Source organism: Lissotriton vulgaris, chromosome 10 (assembly GCF_964263255.1).
Source record: "Lissotriton vulgaris chromosome 10, aLisVul1.2, whole genome shotgun sequence".
In the NCBI taxonomy this organism is placed as follows: Eukaryota; Metazoa; Chordata; class Amphibia; order Caudata; family Salamandridae; genus Lissotriton; species Lissotriton vulgaris.
Window position 1 is genome coordinate 320,581,555 of NC_141698.1, and position 26,551 is coordinate 320,608,105.

At 45.5% G+C, this 26,551-nt stretch overlaps 1 protein-coding gene across 1 annotated transcript in view; it reads left to right on the plus strand.

The window, feature by feature from the left end:
- The window catches only part of KLHL40 (kelch like family member 40), a 67,992-nt gene extending 42,393 nt beyond the window's left edge, over positions 1 to 25,599 (plus strand). Inside the window, exons 3-6 of the mRNA XM_086941091.1 lie at positions 8,436 to 8,543; positions 9,805 to 9,990; positions 12,550 to 12,696; positions 23,928 to 25,599. Coding sequence (XP_086797217.1) covers positions 8,436 to 8,543; positions 9,805 to 9,990; positions 12,550 to 12,696; positions 23,928 to 24,039 — 553 coding nt within the window. The 3' untranslated portion in view covers positions 24,040 to 25,599. The remainder of the gene's footprint in view (positions 1 to 8,435; positions 8,544 to 9,804; positions 9,991 to 12,549; positions 12,697 to 23,927) is intronic.
- Positions 25,600 to 26,551: the final 952 nt, after the last annotated feature.

Here is a 26,551-nt window from a genome sequence, read left to right on the forward strand (position 1 = left end):
GGATTGGTGTTTCTATAGTTGCCTTATTTGATTTACTAGTAAGTCCCTAGTACAGTGCAATGTGCGTGCCCAGGGCCTATAAATCAAAAGCTGCTAGTGGTCCTGCAGCACTGATTGTGGTTCTCAGACCTGCCACGGTAGTGTCTGCGCGCAGTTTTAAACTGCCATGTTGACCTGGCCAGTGAGCTCACTTGGTAGGCCCTAGCCTTCCCCTTTCTTACATGTAAGACACCCCTCAGGTAGGCCCAAGGTACCTTCACTTCTTTTGGCCCCAAATGCTTAAGAACTCTGATACTCATTGTAGGTCTTGCCCCAGACTTGTAAGGCAAGTGGTAAGAGTGGGAGTAAGTGCATGGCATCTCGCCAACCTTTTCCTGTAGTCACCACACACTTTGAGAGGGTCAGTATTGACATTTGGGACCACTGGACCCCAAGACAGCCATGGGCAACAGGTTCATCCTGGTCTTGGTGGACCAAGCCACCCGGTACCCCGAGGCTATCCCTCTCAGGACCACGAGGGCCCCTGTGGTGAGCCAGGCGTTGATGGGGATCTTTTCTCGTGTGGGGTTCCCAGAGAGGTGTTATACAACAGGGGTGTGGAATGTAAGAGCATATCTACTTGTCCATGGGGCAGGTTGCTTCATAAATCTAATTAACCTGTAACAAAATCCACTTGTCCCTTTGGTGCCATGTAGTGCTGTGACAAATTATGGCTGCAATCTCATTATATAAGAGCTCAGTTATAGCCTCTCTGATTATGCCAAGGCTCATACTATAGTAGTGTTTGAATACTTTCAATCCCCTTATGCTGCCACATTTCCGCAGAGCTTCATGCTGGGGCTGGAGGTAGTGGTAAGCAATAGTTCCAGGGTTAGAATGCCCTTTTTAGTCTGGGTAAACCTACTCGCTTGCATGTTTTAAGGGTTTTCAACAACTCTTCTCTAATCTTTTCCCATACTGAGAAATGTTGGAAATTTACTCCCTTCGATAGCAGACGTAAACCTTCGTCCAGAGTTGTGAAAAAACTGGTTGGAAGGAAAGTAAACTTGCAAACACTCAGATTTTCGCATGAGCAAATCTACACATGCACATTTGCTCATGCTAAAATGCAGTTCACAGTTATTTTCTAGGAGTACTATTTCTTGCCCTACTTCTGTAAATTCTTGGGAATTCACGAAAGCTGTATAGCTGCACTTAATGCAAGGACATATACCGTGGGCACTCTTTTGAAACTTTGTTCAATAATTGGGCCCCTAATTTGGTCTGGCGTTGACCATGAACTTTTGGGTTTATTAAAATTCTGTCGCTCTTTCTCTCTCTCTCTCTCTCTCTCTCTGTATCGGCTGGCTTCACTGTGAGTGACAGCATTCTGCTCTTTCACAAGGAGCATATCATAACACAAAGTAGTTTTGTTCAATGCCAGTAACTATAGTGGCAGTCTGTGTTTTTGAGACCCCAAACAATTTTTGCTTTTGGCAATGTTTGTTATAATGGTTAGGGCCCAGTAACTCCCACACCTATAAGGTTTTACAAAAACCATACCAAAACAAGTCACACGTTAAAAAAACTAAAACGCTGACCACCAATTTCAGACCTACTGGCTTTGCCAATGCTTGTCTATTTTTGTTTCCCATAATATTATTGAAACCGGTTACATTAATTTTCAATTAGGAATATTTTTGGGAAATACTAGCATGCATCAACACATGTTACTAAATGATGCTGCAAAGAAATGGTACCTGAAATTTTACTATAGTTTAGCTAAATGTTTTTTTTCCAGCTATAATTTTGTTGTCTGCAACAAATGATGGACGGAATACTGAATGATTCAAACATTCTCTCTTAGTCAAGAGCTCTGGGTTAAGTCCATTGTTCTTTTGACCACACCGCCACCCCAGGTTGGACCCAGCCATAGGCAAATCAGTCTTGACCCTGTGCCTCATTGTAACAGTCCAGACTGAACTGCCAAGCCAGGTCCTCCCTGGACTGGAAACAAGCATCCTGGGACCGGTTTCGGAGTATGTCACCCTTCATCAGCCAGGCTAGCTTGAATCCAGTGGCATAGTGAGCAAGGGATCCATGTCCCACTTAGGGCGAAAAGTGTAACTGCAACAAATGATGGATGGAATGCTGAATGATTCAACCATTCTCCCCCAGTCAAGAGATCTGGGTTAAATCCATTGTTCTTTTGCCCACTATGCCACCCCAGGTTGGAGCTAGCCATATGCAAATCTGTCTTGAGCCTGTGCCTCATGGGAACAGTCCAGACCGAACTACCAAGGAAGGTCCTCCCTGGACCGGAAACAAGCATCCTGGGACCGGTTTCGGGGTATGTCACCCTTCATCAGCCAGGCTAGCTCGAACCCAGTGGCACAGTGAGCAACGGACCCATGTCTGGGCATACCCATCCCACTTAGGGCGAAAAGTGTAACTGCAACAAATGATGTGTGGAATGCTGAATGATTCAAACATTCTCCCCTAGACTGGGTTAAAGAAGGATGGATTTAAGCCAGATCTCTGGACTGGGGAGGAATGTTTGAATCATTCAGCATTCCGCCTATCATTTGTTGCAGCTATCATTTCTTTATTGACATTTTATTTTGAAAGCAAAAAATCATCAATCTTGCTTTCCAGCTTCTGCAAATATTTGCATCAAATCAGAAAGCATTCTGGGACCATTTGCAGAGCCTCGTGTTGCTAAACTTTGAAAACGTATGTACACATTTTTCACTGGAACCACTGTCAGTAGTGCAGTCAGAGTTTACAACATTTACTTAGAGGGCTTACCCTAATAATAAAGGCTTTCAATTAAATACCTTAAATTAAAGTTTGAACAGCATTAAAATATGGACAAAAATATGATCTTAACTGCAGAAAGTGCCCTTTCCTGATCCATATTGTGGCACTGCAAACTGGCAGCCAAAGGGTTTGTGCTGCAGGGGGTTGGGCCTACTTGTTCCAAGGACAAAACACACATGAAAATGTGTTGCCCTTGACCACAAACAATATGTCCGGGGCCACTCTGTTTTCCCTAACCCCAGGTATCACCCAGTGGTGTGTCTATGATGTGGACACTGGGAACAGTCCTCATATTAAAATGTATAGGTTGAATAACAGGGTCCAAGATGTTTGCACTAGGGGTGATTGAGCCCTCAAACAGCCCTTGGGCCAGCCCAGTTTTCTTGGTCCCAAAGGCTGCTGCACCCGGTGCCACCCCAGAACTCTGGTTGTCTGTGGCCTACAGAGGGCTCAATTATGTCACGAAGACTGATGCCCATCCCATCCCCAGAGCCAATGAGCTCATAGATCGTTGGGATTTGCCAAGTACCTCAGCACGTTTGACTTAGCATTTGGGTACAGGCAGATTGCCTTGGCTGATGAGGCCAAGGAGAGGTCTGCGTTCTCAACCGCAGCGGGGCACTACCAGTTCCGGGTGATGCCCTCTGTGTTGAAGAATGCCCCTTCTACCCTTCAGAGGTTGGTTAACCAGGTGTTGGCTGGAATGGAGGATTTCAGCACCACCTACCTGGATGACATGGCAGTGTTCAGTTCCACTTGGGAAGGACATCTGCAACACCCCTGGGAAGTGTTGAAGGCACTGCAAAGGGCTGGCCTCAAATCAAGCCCAGTAAGTGCCAGATCGGGCAGGGATCAGTGGTGTACTTAGGACACTAGGTAAGAAACCGCCAGTTGGTGCCCCTATAACCTAAGATTCACACCATTCTGGCTTCGGAACCCCCTCAATACTCAGACTGGAGTGAGAGCCTTTTTAGGTCTCACCGGTTATTACAGGAGATTTGTCAAGGGATATGGCCCCATTGTTGCCCCTTTACCGGAGCTGACTTCCATGAAGAAACCCAGGAAAGTATCTGGACTGATGCCTGTCATGTGCAAAGTGCTGGTGCCCAAGGCACCCAACTTCTCACAGGAGTTCATTGTGCAGAGTGATTCTTCAGGAAATGGTGTGGGGGCAGGTATCTCACAACTAAATGAGGAGGGCCTAGACCAATCTGTAGCCTTCATTAGTAGGAGGTTACTTTCCCGGGAACAGAGGTGGAGAGCGATTGAGCATACGACTTTTGCTGTGGTCTGGGCGCTGAAGAAGCTGAGGCCCTACTTGTTTGGAACTCACTTCCGGGTTCAGACCGACCACAGGCCCCTCAAATGGTTGATGTAGATGAGGGGTGAGAACTCAAAGCTGTTGAGGAGGTCCATTTCCCTACAAGGGCTGGACTTTATGGCGGAGCACCACCCTGGCACAGAACACGCCGATGCTGATGGCCTATCCAGATCCTTCCGCCTTAGTGATGAGAACTACCAGGAGGGTGGGTAGTTCCCCCCACCTTACAGTTGGAGGCAACCCTTGTTAGCCCTGGCATCTTTGGCATGGTTTTCCCTGTCTTTCTGCCTCTGCATCCTGTATTTTTGCTGTGTGCTGGATTATGTTTTTGCTGGTCTAGATGCTTTGGGCACTTTGCCACTGCTGATCAGTGCCAAAGTGCAAGTGCTCCCTATGTAAATTGTGTTTGTGGATTGGTGTTTCCATAGTGGCTTATTTGATTTACTACTAAGTCCCTAGCATAGTGCAATGGGTGTGCCCAGGGCCTGTAAATCAAATGCTGCTAGTGGGCCTGCATCACTGATTGTGTGACCCACACAAACAGCCTTTCAAAGGGTGCACGGAGGCCTGTCACTGTTCTGCCTGCGTGCAGTTTTAAAGCGCCATGTTGACTTTGCCAGTGTCCCCACTGGCCAGGCCCTATCCCCGCCTTTTCTTACATGTAAGACACCCCTCAGGTAGGCCAAGGTTACCCCCCAGGGCAGGGTGCAGTGCATGTGAAAGTTGTGACATGCCCTGATAGTGAGATATTGAGTATTTTGTTTTTCATTATTGAAAGGCTATCTGTCCCATAGGGTATCATGGGAGTTTATTTGTAACATCTTACAAGTATAACTTTCCTTTGGGACAAGATAGGGAAATGGAGTTTAAGCTCTCTAAACTCTGAATTTAATAACATATATTTTAGTAAAGATGGTTTGTAAATTGTGTTTTTGAAAATGCCACAGTTAGAAAGTAGGCTTTTTCTTGCTTAGCCATCCTATGTGCCTCTGCTGAGTTGTGCATTGACTTGTGGAGTGACAGGAGCAGGGGATGTACATTCACTGTAGACAGCCACTGGTGGGAGGGGATATGGAGGTGTGTCCTGCCTTCCCTGGGTGATTCAGAGCTGAGCTGAATAGACCTGGGCTGCATTTAGAGTAGTGGGAGGAGATTTCATTGCACCTGAATTGGCTCTGTCTCCTGTGCACAATTCCGTCTCCACCCCCTGCCAGGTAGCTGGACCAGAGAGGACAGAGCTGGTGTGGATTGAGCTAAGAGACTCTCTGCTACAAGAGAACAAAGGAACATGTGGTATAAATATTGGTGCCCAGACCCCAAGACTTTAAATTACTTCTGGACTCAAGAAGAACCTCTTGTCAAGGAGAAAAGCTGGGAAAGCTGTAGGAGAAGTACTGCCCCTGTGCTCTGTGGGGTTGGCCTGCAGTGGCTGGTTCTGGCAAGGAGAGGACAAAGACTGAACTGTGCTGTGTATCCTGCTTTAAGAAGATCTCTAAGGGTTTAATGTAGAGCTTGCCTCCTGTTCTAAAGTCTCAGGGACACAGAAGACTTTGTTTACTTTGTCCTCTTGCACCTGGAACTGCTGTTTCAGCTGTCACAGACAGAAATAGCAACACCGACGCCAGTGACCCATGCTGCAACCTGCAACAAGGTTTTGGGCCCCGCTCGTGAAGTGCATGACGCACCACCCTAACTTGCCCCGCGGCCCCAACGCCTTCCGAAGCCACACTGTACTGACTCTGATGCCGTCAGCGAGGCTGCTAACTGCAACGGAGCCAAGGGTACCACTCTTAATGCTCACAACACACCGCCTGACTCGTGCAGCAGCCCTAAACTCACCGACGCCAGTGCTTCATCGTGCAGCCTTTACCCAACGTGGGTGACCTCCCGAATCCATCAGCCCTTTGCATTTTCCGAAGGAACCGACACCTCGACGCAACAGCGACTTCACCTCCCCGTCAACAGTAAGGAACCAACGCCTTACCTCCCCTTAATTCCAGTAAGGAACTGATGCTTCACCTCCCCTGTGGTCGTACGGAACCGATGACGCTCTGCGCCAATGAAGCATCACCTCCCCGACGCCGTGCACAGTCTTTGCTTTCATCGATTGCCAAGGTACTGTTCTTTCGGGTCCGTGTGACTCTGAGCCCAATGCCGCACCCCCCAGTTGGCGCCGTACTTTGGGATTTTCATCTGTCACAACGTCGTAATAGCCCCAGGTGGAGCTATTTGTTGCTACAAGCTTTATTTTTGTGAATAACCTATTTTTGATGATATCTTGATATATGTATGGTGGAATTTTGTCTTTTTGATACTTTTTTGGTTTAGATATAGATTTCCTATTTTTCTTAACTGGTGTGGTGTGTATTTGTAGTGTTTTCACTGTATTACTGTATATGTGCACAAATACTTTACACACTGCCTCTGAGATAAGCCTGTTTGCTCGTGAAGCTCCCAAGGGGGTGAGCAGGGGTTGTCTAATAGTGTAACTCCCTTACCCTGACTAGAAGCAAGGCTCCCTACTTGTACAAAGGTGCTAAGCATTGCCAACTAGAGACCCCATTTCTAACAACTACATACTGTAGCACTTAGAGCCTTCTTATGAGGAAAGGTGTGCCCTTCATTCTGTCTCTTCAGGTATGAATAAGCAACCAAAGGGAGAGGTCCAAGACAGTCAAAGGGGATAGTCACACACTTCAGCAAGAAGGACTGCCCTATCTGAGAAGTTTTGTTCTGTCCCTTGATGTGCCTATCAGGCTGGTTGAATGCGGGGGCTACAGCACATCTTGGGGTGGTGGAGATGCATGGTCCAGTAAGAAGCCCTGCCTTCTGGAATATCCTGTTTTGAGCCTGGAGTGTCAATATATTTTTGTGGGAAGAAATGACTTTATAGCAAGCCTTCTACAGCTGCAGTCACCTTCAGTGTGCAGAAGCCATACCAGTGCCTCCGACCTCACCAGCGGCTTCCCGGTTCAGTGATTCTAGTACAGTCTCAGCAGTGGTCTGCACCAGAGAATGCTGCAGACGCTTCCAGTGCTGAGCACTATCCAGCAGGTAATGCCAAGTGTCTCTGGTCTCATTATCTCGGTGTCACACAGAAGCTCTGCAGAGAGCTGCTTTGGAGCTCTGAGGTCGTGGCGGGCAAGGGACTTCTTTTCCTCTTGTGAAATTTGTAAGTATAAAGCCACATGTTAATCATTGTTAGTGCAAACAGCGCATATCTATAGTGTGGGCTGTTCCAAAAAGTTAATATTTCAGGTAAGTAATGCACAGGGCAGCACACATGGAAAAAGCAAAAACGAGGAGAAATGAAGCCTTTCTCCTCGTTTCGCCACCTTAAGAACAGGTCTGACCTTCGGTGCTGCCACCTATTATCGCAAAGCTTGATAATAGGTGGCAGCGTCAAAGTGAATGGGTGTTGTGGTGGAACGCCCACCGCAACACCCACTGCACGCCCCCTTTCATGATGAGTTTATCGTGAAAGGGGCCCTATTATCAAGGCAGTGTTAAGTCAATTAACGTGGCTTTAAGCCACGTTATTTGTCTTAACGCTGCCTTGATAATAGGGCGATGTAGATATCACTGCGTTATCGGCAGAAAAGTGACGATAACGCGGCCATAAGGGGCTTGTTAATATGCCCCAATGTTTTTACTGTTATGTGAAAAAAAATTGGAACATATTCACTGATGTGGCTTTTTATTTGTGACTATTTTGTAAATATGTTTAAGAGAGAATAAGAAAATTCTACGCCAAACTCATAAACTGCAATCTGATGGAACAAAGACATTTGATGACTGTATCACCATTTGACAATATGAAACTAATTCCCTCATAACGATTAGAGCAGTAGACAAACTCAAAACAACTCGAGCTGGCCACACAATTTGTCAAGTTGAAGCAGATAATCAGTCACAGTATCCAATTATCAGTCAAAATCACTTTATTCAGTTAATTAAAACCATAAAAGTACACTACAAAAAATCTGATGAAAACATTAAAAACATACACAATACTTTTAGGACATGATCATCTGCAGCAGAAACATCTGACTGACTGACTTACAGACACAGTATCCATTAAAAGATACATTTGGTGGGATGTGAGGGAGTTGTGGAGGTGTGGGCCCATGTTGGCTCTTCCGCGCCTTTCATGCAAAACACAATATCCCTCACCAGCTGAGCTGTGTAATGTTGTTGGTCTCTAATATACTTTGAATGACAGTAATGCATCTTCGTCGTCACTTATTGCTGACACAGCAGCTTTGATACGCATACTCAGTTAATCTTTTGGGAATTTTTCCGCTCCCGCACACAGGTCCTTTAAATGGGGAGAGTCAGACCCCATTCCTTACGAGGTCTACGGACATGCAGTAATTTCACAAGATGATCTCGTCTACGTCATTGGTGGGAAAGGAGCTGACAAGTGAGTACAACCTTTCTCTCTGATACACGTCACTAAGTTCACAGCAGCAAAAATGTTGGGAGTGGTGCATGGGTTGGGTGAAAGCTAGAGTGAGGAAAGTCCTATTGTATCATCATGGGAACTGCCAGTCATGAAGAAGGAATGACTTGGATATAAATGGTACTTTCATCAGTAGTTTTACACCGTACATGACCCTGGTCCTCTTAACTCTGGACACAATTCTTAATTCTGCTTGGATCGAAAACACTTTAACGCGAACAATTGACTGCATCGATAAGTTTACATTTTAACGTGGATTTGACAGAAGTGGATATTTGTAGGAAAAAAATATTTTTTTATGACCTTTTAGGTATCTGAATGTGGATTTATTGGACTTATAAGCCAAACAGTTTTTTACCATAGTATTAGTATTTATTGAACGTTTTTATTATTGATCAATATAGTCACTTATTTACTTACTAGAGATATAATGTGTTTGTTGTATTAAGAAGGGAATGTTACTGGTTGTGACAACATTATTTTGGGTTGTTAAGACTACCAGGGGTGTTCTGAGTTGTAATACTGTCATAAGAAGGCAGGGGGACATTCATCAGCATTGCAAAGGCTTCCATATGGATGTACTTCATTACGACGCACACTTTTACAACGCGTTCCATTACAACGCGGTCGTAACAACGCAAGTCGTTACAACGACTTGCGTTGGGGGGGCGCAAATTAAAAAAAATGTATTTACTATTCCAACACCAGTCCCCGTGGATAGTAGGGAAGGTGTTGGGATAGTAAATAAATGATTTTCTATCCTTGAGCGCCCCCCAGCGCAATTTGTTGTAACAACTTTCGTTGTTATGACCGCGTCGTAATGGAACGGCGTTGTAACGGTTGCGTTGTAAATGTCGCATACCCTTCCATATATGGTGAGAAGTCAGCCATAGTGTTTGTTAGGCTGTTCAAGGGGGTGGGATGACAATCATGATTGGTTGTTACTTCACTCATAATTCATGCATTGACGTCATTCGTAGATATTGTAAAGTGCCTCTTTTGGGGAGGTTTTCAAGTATTTTCTGCTTTCTGCTGTCAATGTGCACCATGCAAGCAGCTTTAATGGAGGTGACAGCAGTAAGTGTGGCTTTTAGGCTTGTGACTAGCCATAGGAAGAGTGAGATTAGTCGCATTGGATGAAGTGACTGGTGCAGGATATGTGAAGGCAGTAATGGGTTTGTTTCACGTGTGACCTTAACTGAATTTTACTCTCCCTGCTCAGGAAATGCTTAAAGAAGATGTACGTCTACAACCCAAAGAAGTTTGAGTGGAAAGAGCTGGCACCCATGAAAACCGCCCGCTCTCTCTTCGGTGCTACCCTGCACCAGGGCAAGATCATCGTGGCAGCTGGCGTCACGGACACAGGCCTCACAGGCACGGTCGAGTCCTACAACATTGCAACCAATAAGTAGGTACACCCTGCAGCAAACCATAGCGCTATATCTGTGTATTTATACAGAGATTTGGGCCCAGATTTACAAACATTGTGTTGGGTTTGTGTTAATTTTTCAATGCAAATCCAATGCATAGTGTAGAGTTGGTATTTATAATTTAATGCGAATCGCGATTTGCAGTGGAGGGTAATCAAAAGTAACACAAAGCTGCAAAATGCTCTGATTTGCATTATTTTGGTCAAAGGGGCGTTCCATGGCCGTTCCCAGGAAACCATCAATGGGGTTCGATGCAAATCCCTATCTACAAAGGGCCTCATTTACTGGGCACTAGCGGCACTTTTGCGCCGCTGGAGCATCACTTTTTTGACTCTCCGGTGGCGCAATGTGCCACAGCATATTTTCAAGGCCATGCAAAGTGACTTTATGCGTTTTTTCATGGCCTTATATATATGTGCCCCTTTCAAGCAGAACACTGCGTGAAAGGGGCGTTCCATGGGTGTTGCTGTGGGTGTTCCCATGCAACACCCATGAAATCTGGAGCATTCCCAAATTTACTAGGAATCATAAACCTTGGAATGCGTCAGATTCCAACACCACCCCAGGGGTGTCGGTAGGTAGGCGCAACAACGGGAAATATCCTTTTTTCTCCTCCTCTTTTCTGCAGCACACATAGAAGTAGGACATCGCTTCCATTGATTGATTATGTGCAGAAAGGTGTTCCTTCCTGCACAAAAACAAATCATCCCTGAATTAGAGGCACCCATGCAACATGACGCAAGGGTGCCAGCATTGGCGCTAGGCTGTTTTTTTTAGCTCCGATGCAGGGGTCATTACAGGAATGCACCGTATTTTAGTAAATACTGTGCATTCCTGCACTTTTAGAATGACGTAGCGAAGCACAGCAAAATTGCTTGCAACACCACGCTGCGCCATTCTATTGTAAATGTAGCCCAAAGAGTTTTAGTCAGGGATTTGCATCCAAATCCTACGCCTCCTTGAGGCAAACAGAGTGGAGAAATGTTTTCATTTCTCCTTGTTTTTCTCTCAGTGCATGTGTGCTGCATTATACAATACACATATGGAGTGGAAAATGCGCTTACGCATAGTTTGTTTTACTAGAAGGGACCCCTTCCTGTACAACAACAATGCTTACCACAACGCAGACACCCTAGCAGTATGACGCAAGGTTGCCTTTTGTTGGCGCATGTCAGTCAAACTTGCGCCAGCTCAGGGAATAAAGCAAAAGAGCTCTACATATTAGTAGTATGGCGCTGTTTTCTGTCTCCCGTTCACATAAGGCAACGCAGGAACTTTATTTGCTGTGCTTCGTTGCGTGATTTTTTTGTAAATCTGAGCCTACATATCTTTGATAAAAGTGCAAGTCCACCTTCTTGTGACATTTCTATTGTGTGCTGACTGGGAAGAGGTATATAGTGCCCGGCTATTGGTTCAGGTGTAAGGCCTTGTAGCAGCACTGAAATGGTGTACACATTAATATGCAGCTCTCTCTTGCAGGACATTGAATCTGAAAGGCTGTCAAGGCTTGGGAAGAGTCAGTGTGACTGACTCTACTCGAACTCTTCTGGCCTTTCAGAGTCATTGACCTGCTGGATGAATATCCAGTTTAAATTCAAGGCCAGTCTGCCTTTTCCTCAGAATAACTTGTAGCAGGCACTGTTGAGACTGTAGGCTTTCGTGAAAGCAGGAAAGCAGAGGTGAAGGTAGCTAAGTGAGAGTGTCAGAGAAGGAGACAGAATATGGACTATGTATAGATATTTATATATAATAAACCTAGCTGGGAAGCAATGGGCTCTTAAAACGGCTGGTGTCAAAGGAGTGAAACAAATATTTACTGGTGGTATCTGGCTATTAGGTTTTAGTGTATTTGGGTATAGTGTTTCTTGAAAAGATGTGTCTTAGGTTTTTCCTGTATTTCAGGGGGCCTAAGAAGGACTTACGACCATGAGGTTGCTATTCCCTATCCTGGGTACGTGAATGATGAATACCTGTCTCATGGTTGTTGCCTTCTTGCAGCTTTTAGTCGGCAGTTTAATGGTGTCTTGACTTCTAGTATGGTGCTATCTGTTACAAGTTGGTAGTTTCTTAGCCATGGGTTGGGTGCTCTTAGTTGTACTTAACCTCTCCATGGAAAGAGACGTATTCTCGGAAATAACAGTCAAATATCTTGTTTCTATTCCAGTCTTCCCCTTAGCGAAAAATGGACAGTGTGTTCTCACAGAAAACATCTGCCTGGCAGCTGTAAGATCAGTAAACTAGCACAACAGCTCTGTAGAGTGGTGAGCAGGGACAATGAACTCAATCTGTTATGGAAGAAATTTTCTGAGGGGTTGTAGGGTCTAAGGTGAGTCCTTTAGAAGTGGGTCCCTTTTGTTGCTACAGTAAGGATTTAGTCCAACTTTTCTCAAAGTGAAATTCAAACAGAAGGACCCACATCCCTTTCAGGTCAGGCTAATTTGACACACTTGACTCAGAATTGACACATACAAAGAAAGATATCTGTAAAATGGCTGCTGTGCTAGATATGCGTAACATGTGCAAACTTCTTTCACCAGGTGGGAAGCATTCCCCGAGTTCCCCCAAGAGCGCAGTTCCCTCAGCCTTGTCAGCATGAAGGGCACGCTTTACGCCATTGGCGGGTTTGCTACCATTGAAAACGAAGAAGGGGAATTGGTTCCAACGGAAATGACAGATATCTGGAGGTAAGTTATTGTACAGAAGAACATGTAATTGACAGTGGCTGAAATGTCAGGTGCTCTGTGCTTCATGACACGAGGAGCCTAGCTCTCACATTTAATTGGTTGTTGATTGCCTGATTATTGAACATGGTCTCAATTGGTTCTAGGATTTTATACACTGGGAAATAGACAGACGCATTTATCACGCCAATGGCTGTCTTACATTTACTTCGGTACTTAGTGTGCATGCATGTGTCAAACTTCTGAGGACTTTTTTCAGGATTTCTGGGAAATGGTAATATCAATTGCGGTGCCGGGGGGAGGGGGGGCAACTCCAGGGGCCACATGTTATATATGGGATCCCAAGGGCTCCTCTTCATATTTTGAAGGGGGGGGCATCATTTTGCGTTACACCACTGAATGGGGATGGACTACCACCCGGCTTTAAAGCCAAGTTCATGATTGTGAATTTAGCCGGTCACTGTGTTTTTCTTGTGATACAGTTGATGGGCCCGCTTTTCCTTCTTCAGAGTTTTGTTTTTTTGTGTCTTATGGGGTTCTTGCCTTATACCCCACTGCCCTCGGGCGGGTGCCTTGCCGCAGGGGCTGAGCCGAGTGCGGGCTTTCTCCACCCCCTCCATTCCGGTCGCACCGATACCTGCTGATTGAGGGGAGCGGTCCGGACAATTGAGTGCTCCGGCTGGACACGAAAGGAGACTGGTGGCATCGGGCGTGCGGCGGTGTCTGGCTGGGTGGGCCACTTTCTGAGTGGGGCGCTGCGGACCCCCTTGTGCCTACGGAGCCATTGAGACACAGGGGAAGGCACAGTGGAGGGACCCCGACGAGTAGGGTTGGTGGCCGGTAGTGGGCCCTGCGCGCACCAGTGACGACAGCGGGTTCCCTGGAATTGGCCCCTCCCGAGGGTGGTGGACATCGGAGCGCAGCGGGAGCGGAGCGAGATGGTGGCTGCAGGGTGTAACAGTTAATAACACACCCCGCGGACCTGGAACCTGCCTACACTTAGAGAAGAGATGCTGATTGGGGGGTTCAGTAGGGATCAGTGCGTTGCGGCTGGGCCCTGCTGTGAGGGAGATGGTGCGGGGTTACCGTTCCCCTCCCCCCACTCCTACTTCCTAATAAATTGCCTGGAACAGTGAGAGGAGTTGGCATCTTGATGTACTACACGTCGGCCCATATTAATCTAATTGCTGGGGTGTGAGCGCAGAGGTTGTGTCTCTGCGACGTGTGGGGTTATCTGGTTGGACTCCTTCCCTCGCACTGTGGGACGGCACTGCTGGGCCTGAACTGTGTTAGGTGGCGACAGTATACCTATATCACCACTTTGTACACCGCCACAACACTTGCGACTGATCGGCAACCAAGATGGGCAGACTCAAAGGAAAGGTGTTAGACAGCGGCCTGAATGCGGGTGGCCCCCCGGAGTCCCCAAACCCAATACTAGAGACCCAACACCGGGAGCCTCCACCCCTGGGTCAGCCGAGATCCCTTCAGATAAATTGGACCTGATACTCTAGGATATTCGAGACTCTAGGAAAATAATGGAACAGCAAATCGGAGCCCTTACGAACGGCCTCACCCTCCTGAGAGAAGATCACGGAAAACTCGCCGACACAGTTCGGGTACACGAGAAGACCCTGACTAGCATGGACCCCCAACTCTCAGAGCATGCTACGCAAATAAAACAGCTGCGACACCAAGTAAATGGCCTTCAGGACCGGATGAAGGATGCAGAAGGCCGAAATCGAGGGAACAATATACGAGTCATTGGCCTTCTGGAGCGCTGCGAGGGCGCTAAACCAGCAGACTTTATGGAAGCTTGGTTCCGAGATCATGTAGCCCAAGACGGCTTATCCCCATATTTCTGAATGGAGAGAGCACATCGGATTCCAAATTGGACACCAAAGACCGGAGCGCCACCCCGTCCCTTAATCATCAAAATACTGAATTATAGAGATCGAGACTTGCTTTTACATAAAGCGAGAGAGAAAACGCAAATCCAGTTATAAAATCAGCAGATCTCTCTCGACCCGTATTACACCATAATGGTTCAGCGCCAACGGACCTCTTTCCAAACAGTCAAGAAAAAGTTATGGGCGGCACAGCTTAAATACTCCCTCCTGTTCCCGGCCAGACTAAAAATTATACCGACAGGAAAACCTACTTCTTTGACAGCGACAATGATGTGGAAGAATGGCTATTGGTGATGGGCCTGGAACTGAGTCAGGATAAGTCATCGGGCTCTGTAAGACATAGTCCTGTAAAGACTCAACAGCCGCAAGCCTGTGGATATGGCCGTGGTCCGAAGAACCTTACAAAACCTGGTCCGACTCAAGCTCAAAGAATGACAGGCAGAGCGGTGGCGCTGGCGGTGGCTGGATCATTTCGCGAGGATACTCCCAAGATAGTGACGGATTCACAGGACAGCACCATTCAATCCGACTCGGACCACAGCATCACTCTGTTCCCCTCAGTGACGCCGCAAACTGTGGATGACATACTTGATAACTGACTTGTAAAGATTTGACTTCTTACACTGTATAAATATGCCGGCTGGGACGATTAAGCAACATGAAGAGTACGCCAGGTCAACCAGTATCCTGTTTTACTGTAAACCGGTTCACTAATGGTTATGTTGTATATTCAATTGCTGCAGTATACTACAAAATGCTATATTTTACTTCTATTGTGTATATAAGTAGCCATTGCACATTACACCTGATACTGACTCTTAGATGACGCCAGGTGTTCCCATTGATGCCGTGCCTTGACCCTATACTAATACTTTAGGCAATTCTATTCACGATCTGCTTAGATAGATATGTTAAAATCCCCCCCACCCCCAGACTCTCTGTAGAGCTACCGGAGCTCTGAAGCCATGCAAGTTGTAGTATGGTTGGCAGCAACGACCCCCTGAAAAGCAAATGCACCATTTTATGGAATTTGTATGTTATAATTATTTGTTTGGCACATTTACGTTTAATGGCTGCGCTGAGGATGTTTAGTTTTCTAGGGGAGGGAAATTCCTGGTCTGTGCCTAAGTGGCTGCGAACTGTAAGGAGCATAGTTCATAATATACACCAATGCCATGCACTAACGCCACCTTAGGATCATATAACCTGCGGACCTGGAATGTGAAAGGGCTCGGGCAGTGCATAAGCGACACAGAGTCCATGCTTACCTCCTTAGGTAGAAGGCACACATCGTCTTCCTCCAGGAATCACACCTGATGGAGTCAGAGGCAATGAAGACCCGTAAAAAATGGAGAGGTCATGTATTTACTACTAACTATTCAGCCTTTGCTAGAGGGGCAACTATATGGATTCGCCACGTGGTTCCGTTTATGGAATTAGATCGCCGTACAGACGATCAGGGCCGATATGTTCTGTTAAGGGGCACCCTAGATGGCCTACCTGTAGTCCTGGGAAGTGTCTACGCTCTGAATTTTGATCAGGACAAATTGTTTCAGAGCTTGGGTAGAGCCCTGGCGGGGTGGGACACTATTCCCTGGATCCCAGGATGTGACTGCAACACTGTCCTCGATGTGGACTTAGATAGATCCAACCTTCCATTGCATAGCGCCGGAGCCCGCAAACATCCTGAGCTTCTAAACACATGGATAAAGGGCTGGAGGCTACAGGATGCTTGGCACAGGCTGCATGGCGCAGGCTGCACCCCACTCATAGGGAATATTCCTTTTACTCACCAGTCCACCAGCTCCACACCAGAATCGACAGGTTCCTATGCTCCCACAATATTACCACACATATGCACCAGTTCACCTACTTGGCAAAAACCTTCTCCGACAATAACCCCTTGGACTTACATGGGGTAGAGTCCCAAGCCCTGTCCCGACCTGGAAACTGTGGCCCAACTCTTGGAAGATGCCTCGTTCCGGGCCAATATATCTACCACCATCAGCAATTATCTAACTGAAAATTGGAACACAGCTTCCTCCAACCTTATAGATTGGGATGCGCTTAAAGTGGCAGTGCGTGGTTCTGCAATTGGCGCCATGGTAGGGGCTAGACAAGAAACACATAAAAGTCTTATTAATAGAAACCCTGATGACAGATTTAGAACAAGCCGCGGAGACTGACTCAGACAAATGGGAATCCCTACGAGAGGCTGGCATTAAGCATGCAGAGACCCTAGAAACCCTCCGACTTATAGACCATCAGGCTTACACACAACGGAAACATACAGAGGCCGATAAGTCTGGTACACTACTGGCCCGGTTACTGAGGGACAGCCCGGAAGCGCCTATTATCACTAGCGTACGCTCACCTCAAAAGGGCTTAGTTCACACCCAACTGGAGGTTAATGAGCATTCTGTACTTACCTTAGCGACCTCTGTGCGGCACCCGCAAACACTAATGATGGACTAATAGACGATTTCTTTAAAGACCTGCTATTCCCTGAAATCACAGAGGATACACGAAAAAGTCTCACAGGACCTATCAACCAACATGAAATAAGAGCTGCAATCAACAGTCTAAACCGTAACAAGGCCCCTGGTCTTGATGGCCTGCCCATTGAATTCTATGCAACATACTCAGACATCCCAGTCCCTAAACTGGAGGAACTCTATAAGATGGCCTGGGACACTGGCCGCTTGCCACAATCCACTATGCAAGCTCCAGTAGTATCCCTCCCCAAGCCAGGACGAGTTGGCACCGACTTATTCTTTGTCCTTATTAGCAACTGAATATAAAATCCTAAGCAAGGCCCTCGCCAATCAGTTATTACCGGCCCTCACCACCCTTATACATCGGGACCAATGTGGGTTCCTCCCTGCACGCAGCACTTCTCTAAACACTAGGAGACTTCATCATATCATGATGGCCACCCCTGCAGAATACAATAATGCAGGATGCCTGGCACTGGGCTTGCGTCAGGCCTTTGACTCTATAACATGGGGATACATGTTTGCGGCCCTGCTGCGTTTTGGCCTCCCCTGGATTATCTCCAATGGGTACGTCTCCTGTACATTAATCCCACAGCCAGGGCACATCTCCCTCGAATATGGTACACACAGGGGTACACAACAGGGGTGCCCACTCTCCCCCTTTTGTTTGTTCTGGCGTTTGAGCCACTTGCCATAGCCCTGAGACAGTCGTCCGAACTTCTGGGGATACCAATCGATGGCACCACACACTTAACCTCAATATACGCAGTTGACATCCTCATATACCTGCAGGATTTGACGGCTAGGGCAGAACCCCTTCCTGATGTTTTCTCCACCTTTGAGAGAATATCAGGCTTGGCTATTAACGCAGGAAAATGTGATGCCATTTATTTCCAGGAGGGACCGCGCCCAGATACCCTCCAATTTGGCACATACAAGCTACCTGTAGCACATACTACATTAAAATATTTAGGAATTCACAAATATAGGACATAGGTGGATCAACTGGAGGGGAATCTAATGAAGGCCATTTCTGCTATACGTTCCAGCATATCTTTCTGGACATCTTTGCCATTATCAGTAATGGGGCGGATTGGCATCTCTAATATGGTAATGTTGCCTCGCCTTCTACATTTCTTTGTTAATCTGCCCCTGCTGGTGCCGCAATCAACCTTTCGTACTCTTGACACGCTCCTGCTGAGGCTTATTTGGGGGAAGGGAAGAAAAAGGGTTAGCCTCAGGAAGCTGCAATTGGCGTCACACAGGGGAGGACCTGGGGTTCCCGATTTCCGGGCATATTACTATGTATGTCAGCTCCTGTCGCTGTCTTACTGGACGGCAGGTAGGAACCTACCAGAAATAGGATATACTGCTCGTGACCTGGAACGCGGAACCCTACACAATCTATTGCTCCCTAAAATAAAAATACCTCTGGATGGACCCCCTCTATTAAAAACTGCACTACACTGTTGGAAAAAGGCCCTACACTATACCTCAGGCATCATCCTGTACGCGAAAAATATCCCATTACTAGGAATACCGCTCACGGGGCAGGCTCACGATGACTAGACTGCATGCTTGGGTAGGGGCTTGGGTGGAGGAGGGTGGATCCCTGTTCGGGTATGTCACTCTATTAGACCACGACTCATTCGAGCAAGTTACAGGCGCACTAGACCACCTTTATTTGCTACATGCAACGATTGCACACTACATTAGGGCGACATGGGCGCCTCAACGCAACCAGCCTCCGCAGCATGAACTAGTCCATCTGCTTTACTATATGGGGTGGGGTGGCCACCTTGTCAAATGGCTATATACAGGCATTTGAGCACAAGCTTCCTGGTCCTCACGGACCTCCGCACGAAATGGGCAGAGACCACAGACACGGAACTCACAAATAAAGCATGGGAGAGTATATTAGAGCACCCCAAACGTGTCTCCCGTAATGCTAAACTTAAATTTATTCAAACTATGATTCTACATAGATCTTACTTGACCCTAAAGAGAATACAGCGCATGTTCCCTGAAGCCCAAAACTGCTGTCTACGATGCAAGGCGGAGGAGGCGGGCTTCATCCATATGATGTGGGCTTGCCCAAACCTACGTGATTACTGGGGAAAGATCCAGAATACCCTTGGGGAGATAAAACACCTCACAATTACAGACAATATACTGGAATGTTTATTGGGTCTGCGCAAGCGTACTAAAAGGTCCAATTACGTTTCTTGGACCTTGCATTTATTTTGTCCATTAGAGCAATTACTATGCAATAGAAATCCCCTAGGAGCCCTTCACCACAAGCATGGCGAGATGAGGTAGTTCAGTGGGGCAGCGCCGAAAGTGCGGCACTCAGACGCGAAGAGGCGCGAGGGCTACGGAAACACCCCATTTCAATGGAATGGGATATCATTTTGGAAGAAATCAAATGGCTAGATCTCCTAGCCACACTAGTTAATCCTACCCCATGAACAACCCTGATGAACATGGTATACAAGAGTCAAAGCTTAAATAGACTCAATTGATTTGATTATTGCACACCAGCAGCAACGGACAGGAAAAGATAATAGACTAGGCGTGCTAGGCTAGACAGATGGCAGAAGACTGGCAGACCAGGAAGAGGGAGGGAGGGAGGGGGGAATGCTTCAGTTTAAGGCATACATTTAAAGTACAAAATGCAATCACCTTTGGTGATTATACTTTATATCGTGGATGTACCAAATGGGTTCAATCCGTAACAACTGTATTACGGTATGCTACAGGATGTACTGTGACTTAAAGTCTGTATAATGCTGTTATTGGTAAAGATTGGATAACAAACAACAAAAACAAAAATGCCATAAGTACTTGCTATGTTATACTGCAACCAAACAGAGGTTTTTCAATAAAGTTTGTTCAAAAAAAAATACCCCACTGACCTCTAGGGCCCCCCATATCCCTAGATTTGTTCTCCATCTGCTTCTGCCACACCATGTGTTCTGGTAGGGAGAAGAGGGGGGGGGGAGTCAGTGGTAAGGCAGCAGCCCAAATGAATACAATCACAATTATCAAGACAAGAACGCAATCATCCTTGAAAATGTAAATTTGAAATTTTAACAAAAGCTTGGAGGCATTTTAACCCTATCAACCAGCAAATGCCTTCCAGTCATATAAATACCAGCGTCAATAAACAGCAAATAAATTACTCAGTCCCTCTGCATTTTAATACCGGAGGCATGTTGGAGGATGCACTAATGCTCTTGCATCCTACTACCCTTTTTTCAAATTAAAATATTAAAAAAGACTTTAATTTTGTGCCAACAACTCCATTCCTCAACTGTGTCAGGTACATATTCTTATTCAACACGGTTCATCCTTACATGCCACGTACACCATAGATGTGCCCAGACTGAAACCACTTGAATCACCACTCTGTGCCCCAGATATACTAAGCTTGTGCACCAGGGTGGTGTCACTTTTGGGGAGCAGCCCAGGTGCAAATTCCATTTTGGCATGTACTAAGCCACGAAAAGTCAATTTGATAGTCTTTGCCTGGTTTAGTAAATACAAAGTAACACAACACAGCTCATAGCAATGCCTTGCATTACTTTGCGTCGGGTAGGTGTTTCATGGGTGGAGCATGGGCATTCCTGTGCATCCAACATATATTTTGACGCAAACTCAGGTTTACAAAGGCTTATAAACCTGAGTTTGCCCCAAATGGTGTGATTACCAATCTGAATATCTTTATTTCTCCTTGTTACTTCCGCCTTTCATGAAAGCTGCAATCAGAACACACAGAATTGTCTTTGTGCAGGAAAGTATCTCTGGATCTCCGGTTTATCACAATACCATTAAATTCCTCCAGACAAGTTGGTATCCAATTCTTTTTTACCTTTTCGCTCTTTGTTCGCCCTCGCCTAGGGCTTACCTCTGGTTATTCAGTGAAGGTCTCCCATTGGTACAGAGAGCTTCAGAGAATTTTAGTATTTATAATGGTTTCTTTGTTACACATGTTTGGGCATGAAATGTAGAAAAATGCATAGTTACCTGCTTTGGGTAGCAGCAAGGAGTGATTTACCAGAAAATTCCAAAAAATGTACAAGAAAGTAGCAAATATTTCTCAATGGAGTATGCATTAGTGTGATGAAGATAGGTCTTTTAGGAGAGTTGAAAGAATATACATGCCCTTCACATTCCAGTCAATTAGTGGAAACTTAGTCAATCAAGTACCATGTCCTAATAACAGAAACATTCCAACCGGTCCCAAACATCATAGAACCGCTTCTCGTAGTGCCTTTGTCAATATTTCGAACAGGAATCTAGTACGGTCGGATGTCACTCCTCAGACAGTTCATCAAACCTGACTTTAAATACCTTGACTGGAGGCTCAAGGACAACATCTGCAGGAATGTTATCATAGGAAGTCCCGCCTCAGAAGCAGGAAGTACTGGTCAGTACACATGGCGAGAGACATCAGGGTGTCAGAGGCTTTCCAAAGGTGAACATCTCCCCGGTCCGCAAACTAAGACTTACAACTGGGTGTTCGAATAAAAAAAACAAAATATTTTTTTATATTTAATTCCCAGTCATACACATGCAGTGAAAAAAACAGCAGTGAAACCACGATGGTGTATTAATTAAGCAATATAACTCAGAAACTCTAGTCAGAAGGACACATGGGGTCTCTTATTATAATTTTGTAGGTGTGGCCAGTAACGTTTTAAAATAAATACCACATGGTTGGTCGTTGGGACACCAGAGGCCACATTATACAAAGTGCCCCGGGGGCCCAACAGGCATTTGCGCCCGCTTTGCGCGCCCCAGGATACTTTGGTATTATAGAAGGGGCCCCAGACACTTGTACAGCCCCTTCTGCAAAACAGGTAGTGCTGGCACACATATAGCACCAGTGCTCTTATCAGAGGGCGTTCTTTCATTGGCTTGGGGGTGTGGCCCTATACAAATGAGGGAATCTCTTTGCCCTGCACCCGCACCACACTATAGATGTGGGTGCAGAGGTATAAAAGCTCTCAGGAGGCGTACTGGCAGTGTGCCACCTAAAATGTGGCACACTGTCAGTGTCCCCCTGATGGCAGCCCTCTGTAGGGGGTCCCATGAACGCCTCAGACATCCCCTTGCAGGTGGGTGCAGTTCACTCACTACACCTATCTGCAAGATCTCATACCCCTCTTGAAAGTGCAGGCAGGTTGCACTCTGTATTTCACTTGAATGCACAGCCCCCTGGGCAGCACGACTTTGCATCTGCCCTGGGGCAACACATTCAGTATATTACAGCACACTCTCCTTGTTTACACAAGAGGTGCGCTTGATGCACACAAGGAAAATGTGCCGCAATGTGAAATACGTCCTCTGATGTTTTAACCTCCACTCCGAACTCATGCCATTTGTTTCCTGTGTATCCTGAACGCCACTCCAATTGACATGTGAGCCTCCTACCAATCTATGTTCTGCCTTCGCTATTCTTATCCCCCACCTTTAAGATCAGTGCTGCTCGCTCCCTCCCCACTGCCGTATTCTACCTAACCACGATGGACCAATTCAACTAGACATGAAGGAACGACCCACCCAATATACTGGAAAGCGGAAGTCCCTCTCACCCCCTACATGGTGAAAGCCCCTCATTCTTCATGAAGCCAATGCACCAAGAGTTTGGTCTAAAGATGGGGTCCTCATTTTGTCAACCTTGCCAGAGAAAAAGCTTGAGTTGCCTTATATTTGAATTGCATTAGTGAGCCCTATTCTATGACCAGATCCACTGGGAATTATGGTAGAAGAGGTCCAGATTATACGGCACGGTTGACTAAATTATGCAGCAGGAAAAAACAAGTTATGTGGCATAACTCAACACATTGCACAATCTTTCACAATTTTCTCATGTGGGGAAACATTTCCTCCTATTTGACGTGTTTAAGACCTCAATACAAGAATGGACATCTGACAGGGGACCAGTTAACTTTGCCAAAACGTCTGCCACTGAGGGGCAACACATCAGATTTTTTTTTAGTAACTTTTGATATATTTAAATTAGAAACAATGGGGCACATTTACTAAACTTTCACACATCGCAGGCCAGCATGCAAGATTGCCGCACTGCAATGTGTTTAAGGGGGAGAGCAGAAATGTTCCATATTTACAAAGACATAGAGCAATCTGCTCTCTCCTTGCGCTGGTGCAATGTGTGCAGCTTACAATAAATGCAGGCTCCCTTGCATCATAGTGCAAGGATGGATGGCTGACAGGCAGGATTGTTTTTGTGCAGGAAGGGTCAAGAGGAAATAACGAGGAGAAATTAAAATATTTCTTGTTACATCTCCCTTGGGAAGACGTAGCATTGCGATGTATTCCCTGGTTTACAAGTCTTAGTTAATCTGGGAGTGCACGAAAATCTATGGGTGGATGCGTGCTCCACCCATGGAACGCCTCCCAAGTTGAAATGTAATATAACACAGTGCAGGCCGCTGCCTTGCCTTACCTTTCTGTACAAAGTCACGCAAAGCCCCTCAAATCAGGCCTGGCATGGCTTTGTAAATATTACTGAAGCCTTTGCGTTGTCCTTGCGTCGGCTTGCGTGTTGCAAGAATAAGGCAAATGCGTCATAAATATGGGCCAACATGTTTACTAGTTGAATTCTACACATTATGCAGCCCTTTGTGAATTTACTGGCAAGCGGGGTAAATGAAAAACGCTGAAGTCGCAGAATTACATATTTCAGTCGCACTGCCCTTTACGCGCCAAACCATGGATGTGTTACATGTACTGATCGGGAACCACTACAGAGGTAAAACAAGCTGTCATCGACACTGTGACTTATTTTGCGCTTTCTTTGCAGATACAACGAAGGCACAAAGAAGTGGGAAGGCATGCTGAGAGAGATCCGCTACGCCTCCGGGGCCACCTTCCTGCCAGTCCGCCTGAACACGTTACGACTTACCAAGATTTAACAGCAGAAAGAGGACATTTGCTACCCATGTTTAGTGGTGGCTGGGTGAATGCAGAAGGCATTCCTTCTTGTTTTTTTTTACGAGTGCAGAATTTAATGTAACATGGCTCTTTTCACCCCCAAAGGTTCTGACTTTTAATTTCAATTCCTTTTAACTTCAAATCAAAGCTGGCCTGACTAAAGATGGATGAGGCCACTAGTTCTCGACCCCCCCCCACATCAGCGTCCAACTCTCCACCACCACCCTGCGATGTTCGGCATCACATATAGCTATTTTTATGTAACAAGAAAACCTAATAAAGCGAACGAGAATTACCTAGGTATGATCTGGTTGTTAGGCGCCAAAAGTGGTCGAAGCCATGCTGAGAAAAACATACGTAAAAGTGCTACCTTTGTGTTGCATTTATTTATTCTCACCTGGATACCTCTCTTTTACATCTTTCCCACTTTGTGTATTTGCAAAGTGGCTGCCCTAATGTATAAAAAGATCATAGTTATTTCTACAGCAGTTAATTAAATTAAAGAGTAAAGATATGCCTTGTTCAGTGCGGATATTCAGGGCCGGCTTTAGCGCTGGTGGCGCCCAGTTCGACAATCATTTTTGATGCCCCCACACCCCATGACTGCCTAATCGGATTCTCTCACTACCACCAAGCAAAAGTGCCCCTCATCTCTTTAATCATAAGGTATTGCTAAACATAGCGTCCCCCCTGAAGTCAGTACCCCTCCACAGGTCAGCGCCCAGTGCGGTCGTACCGGCCGCATTGCCCTAAAGCCTGCGGGCATCGTCTGGCATGCAGATTAAGTTGTCCTTCCTTTGTGTTGTTCGTATTGGGGTTGTGTTAGGAAAGTGTGCGGTCGCTCGCACAAGGGCGCATCTGTTGTACGTAACTTCAGTTTCTAAAGCACATACATTTAACTCAGAATATTTCTGAGGTACTGCATAAAGCTGCAGTTAGCACGGTTCAGAGACAGGAAGTGACAGTAGTCTCTGTCAAGTTTCAAGTTTATTTATTTTTTATTTGCTTTGGTACTCCACTGAGGACCACAAATAATTTAAGCATAAAATTCAGGTTTTCTTACACCGTTTAAAATTTCTTGTGCTAATACTAAGTTAAAAATGGTTTTAAAAATGTATAAAAATTATGACAGACAAATTCATTTGGAGGAAATTTACATAAAATGATCAGTTCCTTTACTGAGTTAATCCTACATTTGACGTATATGGATTGCAGACACCTCTTCCTTGCCGTTACCACCTTTGGATTTGGACATACAAACATTAAATGCTCTACATCCTGCTCTCCGCCATTACACAGGTTGCATATGGAGCTTTCCTTTAAGTGTATTTCCGAGCTGCCCTGTCGGAATTTACATTTACTCCGAGAAATACAGAGTTAACTCTTTACATTTTGAACTGCACTCTGATAAAAACCAGTGCGGGGCACCAGGGCAGCCATTCAAGATATAGATTCTAATTGGCTCTGAATAGAGGTTACCCATAAAAACTTCTGAAAACATTCTTCAACAAACTTTCACACTTTTTTATGAAATGTGTTTTTACTTTTTTTTTAGTTTCCATTTTTTTAAGCTTTAGACCTTCATAGGGCAAGTGACTTCTGCCCGTAGGCTATCGTCTATTTTTTTTTCAGAGGATCCTGCAGAAGTAAGCGGTGTAGGCGTTCAAATAAAGTAACAGATGCTGATTTTTTGTGCTTTCATAGAGGTCACTTAAAAATAAAAAAACATATTTGTCTGTTTCATTATATGTTCAGCAAATCAAAAAGTCATATTTTTGTCTCCAAATAAAATAAAATGAACCCCCGTTTTAGCCTCTGGGTCCTCACTTGTTATGTAAAAAATAGTGAACGTTTTTCTCTTGTTGATGGAATCCTCCAGGAATCATCTTAAGATATAGGAATCAAAGCTCTAAGGTCTTCTGTTCAGTAGGGTCAGCTGGAAGACTGGTGCTATCAATGTGGCTCAGAGTGTAATAACACAACACATACAGTGTGTATTCTAGGTGCACAATCGTGGATCTACCCAAAATGTCAGCTACCAAACAGCAAAAACTATTTGTACATATCCAATTCATGTAATAGCCAAGAATGTCTAGCTTTCCCCCTACATTAAATCTTTACCTAAGAACTGAGCCAGGAACCTTAGTTCTGTATTCTGCAGTCACCTGAACCGAGAACTTTCTTCTTCGATTTTTTTCACATACCTATGTCTTCCTTCTCTTCTTCATATGATTTACAATACCTTGGTTTTAACGTGGAACGTTTTGTCACATCGTTTTACAGGAATTGCATATCTCTAGAGTTTGTGTATGTGTGTCCATGTCGAGGGTGGCGGGAGAAATATTTTGGCATGGAAATCAAAACTGTTGGTTTGAATGTTAAATGTGTGCAAATATATGGAATAATCTCCATGTTATTGATTTAGAATGACTTTCTAAAAGTTCACATTGATTTTGTAATGACATTTTTCTAATCTTGATAGTACACACGTGC